Source organism: Papaver somniferum, chromosome 1 (genome assembly GCF_003573695.1).
Source record: "Papaver somniferum cultivar HN1 chromosome 1, ASM357369v1, whole genome shotgun sequence".
NCBI classification, from domain to species: Eukaryota; Viridiplantae; Streptophyta; class Magnoliopsida; order Ranunculales; family Papaveraceae; genus Papaver; species Papaver somniferum.
Window position 1 is genome coordinate 51,794,948 of NC_039358.1, and position 3,957 is coordinate 51,798,904.

The window sequence follows — 3,957 nt, forward strand, 5'->3', positions numbered from 1 at the left end:
GACCAGGGTATAAGAGGGCCCGCTGGTGGTCATTAAGCTGGTATCCTGCTCCTGCTGAGGATCGTCTAGGCTAGTTGAATCATGCGACCAACTTGCGTGGTCGTGATTGTTTCTGAGACTGATATGGACAGTTTAGATTTATGCTCAACCGGGCTAGTATAACACATCGGGAGGAACGCTCAACCGGGCTAGTATAACACATCGGGAGGAATACTCAACCGGGCTAGTATAACACATCGGGAGGCTTTGCTCAATCGGGCTAGTATAACACACCGAGAGATAGCCTTTACGGGTATTTCGTGCATGCCTCATTATTAATACTTGGAGATTCGTGTTACTGTGCTGAGAGCAACACTCAGTCGTCATGCCGCACTAATAATGAGAGTTTTGCGGGAACAGTACAGGAAACACAAGGCTAGTTCATGCATTAATTAATAATGCTGTAAATTCACAGGATATACGTGATTGTTGCTACATGCTCCGACCTGGATGAATTTTGTGTATTTAATTCACAGAATACTGGGATTGTTTCCACATGCTCCATTCTAGGTGAATTAGTGGAGTGAAGAAGTATTCATCATTTATCAGGGGTTTTATCCTTTGCAGGATGTCAGCACATAAATTTGGCTTTTACAATTTTAGCCTTAAGTGAAAATCCACCATCAACACTTGGAAATCCTCTGTTTGTTGGTTTCCACATATTTTTCTACCTTGGTCCTTCTCGATTCAAGTGTATCTAACTCAGCAATCCTCGAGTTTGATACTTCGACTTCATCCCACTGCACTCCACTGGCCGCTGCAATTCTTGCAGGGGGAATCTTGATCTCAGCTGGGAGGATAGCATCAACGTCATAAACAAGAGAGTACGGTGAAGTCTCAATCGAACTTCTTGGTGCGGTATGGTAAGTCCACAAAGTCGTGGGTAATTCCTCATGCCATGTTCGTGGATTTTCATGAACTATTCAACTAAGAATCCTGATAAAGGTTTTTTTGGTGCTCTCTGCTTGTCCGTTTCCTTGTGGATAATATGGCGTGAACAAAATATGTTTGATTCCATATTCCTCGAGCAATTCTGCAACATGTTTGTTGGCGAAAGGTCCTCCATTATCTGCGATGATGTGCTTAGGAATACCAAATCTGCATATAATATATTATTTGATGAAATCCGCGATCGTGACTCCAGTGGTGCTTCAAATAGGGATGTCTTCAACCCATTTGGTGAAATACTCAGTTACTGTAATAATGTATTCATGTTGCTTCGAAGATTCTGGATTGATTTTCCCAATAATATCCAGTCCCCAGCTGTAGAAGGGCCATGGACTGCTCACAGAATTTAATTGGAGAAAGGAGTGTGAATGAGGTTACCATGAACTGGCATTGATGACATCTCTGGACATAAGTGGCTGCATCATCCTCCATGGTTGGCCAATAATATTTCTCATGAATTTGGAGAAATAGTTTCTTCTTTCCTTGGTGTTCTCCTTCGTGCATCTCCTTTAATATTGTAGGAATCTCATGTTCAGCCAGGCACCTCAAGAGATTCCCACCAAAGCTTTGCGGTATAAAATCCCTTCCAAGTAGACAAAACGTTTGGCTTTCTGGATGAGTTTGATTGCTGCTTTCTTTTCTGCTGGAAGATCGTTGTCGCGAAGATACTTTACGTAAGGTTCTCTCCAGTCCCCAGTGTGATGGATCATTAGAATCTCCAAATGATGAGGTGGTGTCTTAAAATTGGGACATGATCCTTGCAGCATCCTCGACTGATCCTCCATGGAAGGCCAGTAGTACCCGAGTCTTTGAAGCCTCCTGTAAAGTGTGACCACTAGGGTTTACCCACACACTTCTTCATGTATGCGCTTGATTTGTTCACCGGCTTCCTCATCTCCAAGGCACTGTGAAAGGGATGCATCAGGATTGCGATAATATAATGCTCCGTGTAGCAGGAAAAAGTTTTTCAATTCCTTGAGGCTGATTTTCCCTTCCGTAAGAGAATTACTCAATTCATGGATGATGGGAGCTCGCCAATCGTTTGGCGGAGCATATTCGACTTGATTAATCCAGGTGGATGATACAGAGCGTATTTGCACAGTGATAGACTTCTCAGACCCTTCAAATTGTAGTTTGGATGCTAGAGTCGATGGACAATCCGCATGTCTATTGTTGGTGCGGCCGGTATGGATAATTGTTGCATCAGAAAAATGAGTTAATAGTCGTTGTGCCTCAGTCCTGAATGAAGTAAGTGTTACTTCTTTGAGAGAATATACGCCATTCATTTTATTGACCAGCAACTTTGAGTCTCCTCTGATCTCTAGGTGTTTTTCTCCTGCTTTCCTGGCCAAAGATAGCCCTAGGAGAAAACCTTCATATTCTGCTGAATTGTTGGTGCAGTGGAAATCCAGCTTGAATAAATGTGAGAAGACTTCAGCGGATGGAGACACCATCACAATGCCTGCTCCACCGGTATCATTGCTTGGAGTGGCAGACCCATCAAAATATAACAACCACGTTTCTTCCTGAATGATTGAAATTTCTGGGAACTCACCGGGAACTTCCTCATGCAACATTGTGATGTCTTCTCCGGGGAAAGCAGCAAGTAAGTATGCGACCACTTGTCCTTTGATTGATTTTAAAGGGACACATGCTATGTCAAATTCTGACATTTGAAGTAGCCATTTTGCTGGTCTCCCGATCAATGCAGGTTTTGATAGTAGGAACTTTATAGGATCGGCTTTATCCACCAGCACGACTCTGTTTGATAGTAGATAATGTCTAAATCTTTGAATTGCTTGAACCAATGCTAGACATGCCCTTTTAGCCTTTGGGTACAGGAGTTTGGCATCCCTCATTGTGTGACTGAAGTAATAGATTGGACGTTCGATACCTTCTTCATCCTCTTGAGCGAGGAGTGCTCCAATAGCAACATCACTGGAGGCTGTGTAAAGTATTAGAGGTCGTCCTTGTACTGGAGATTTCATGATAGTAGGTGATAGCAATATTTGCTGTATTTTCTGAAATGCTTCTTGTTGAACGGTCGTCCATGCAAAGTTTGCTCATTTCTTCAACATAGGAGTGAATGAAGCAATGAGTTGAGAGAGTCCAGGAATGAATCTTCGGATATAGTTGACTTTTCCCATGAAACTATAGAGCTCTTTCACAATTCGTGGAGGAGACATGGTGGTAATAGCTTTTGTTTTGTTTGGATCGACCTTGATTCCTTCTGCAGTGACCAGGAATCCATGAAACTTTCCAGAGGAAACACCAAAAGCACATTTCAGAGGATTCATCTTCAGTTTGTATTCTCTGCATCTTTCGAAGACTTGTTTCAGAATGTCTAGGTGGGACCCCCGGGTCTTCGATTTCACCACCACATCGTCGACGTAATCCTCTACTTGCTTGTGCATCATGTCATGAAATATTGCAGTCATGGCTCGCTAATAAGTGGCTCCTGCATTCTTCAAGACAAAAGGCATCACTGTGTAGTGGAAGTTTCCAATGGGAGTTCGGAATGCAGTCTTTTTAGCATCATGTTCGTACATCTTGATTTGTTTATATCCACTATAACCATCCATGAACGAGAACATGTCATGTCCGCTGGTTGCATCGACGAGCATATCAATTTTTGGAAATGGAAAGTCATCCTTCGGGCAGCACTTGTTCAAGTTCCTGAAATCTACACTGAAAAAGCGTGGGTCTAACAACAACACCCAATATTTCGTTTAGCAATCTGTATGGATAGACTTCGAAATAATTTACTAGAGAATCAACTAGATAGTAAGAATCAATCTAGATAAAATGTATCTCAAGGAGTTAATATCTCTATCTCTCAATTTAATCTTACTCAAGAAAACTGCGAGTCTTTGATTAAAGAGAGATAAACTTGGACGGTACCAAAGACCAATGTCCAAGGATCAATCAATATCAATCAACAACCAAAGGTTGGATTTCCAATTGATTAGA

At 42.1% G+C, this 3,957-nt stretch overlaps 1 protein-coding gene across 1 annotated transcript; it reads right to left on the bottom strand.

Annotated features, from left to right (window-relative positions):
• Positions 1–1,829: 1,829 nt before the first annotated feature.
• LOC113308775 lies at positions 1,830–2,846 on the bottom strand. The gene is made up of 2 exons (XM_026557258.1): positions 2,450–2,846; positions 1,830–2,368 (listed from the first exon to the last, which is right to left on the bottom strand). The coding sequence occupies exons 1-2, from the start codon at positions 2,844–2,846 to the stop codon at positions 1,830–1,832; spliced, it is 936 nt and encodes a 311-aa protein (XP_026413043.1).
• Between the last annotated feature and the right edge of the window lie 1,111 nt (positions 2,847–3,957).

Excerpts from the sequence above, each read along its gene's own strand:
- LOC113308775 (XM_026557258.1), bottom strand. The coding sequence starts at position 2,846 with ATGAGGGATGCCAAACTCCTGTACCCAAAGGCTAAAAGGGCATGTCTA. Across the intron at positions 2,369-2,449 it reads CAATGATACCGGTGGAGCAG|AATATGAAGGTTTTCTCCTA; the intron begins GCATTGTGATGG and ends ACAATTCAGCAG.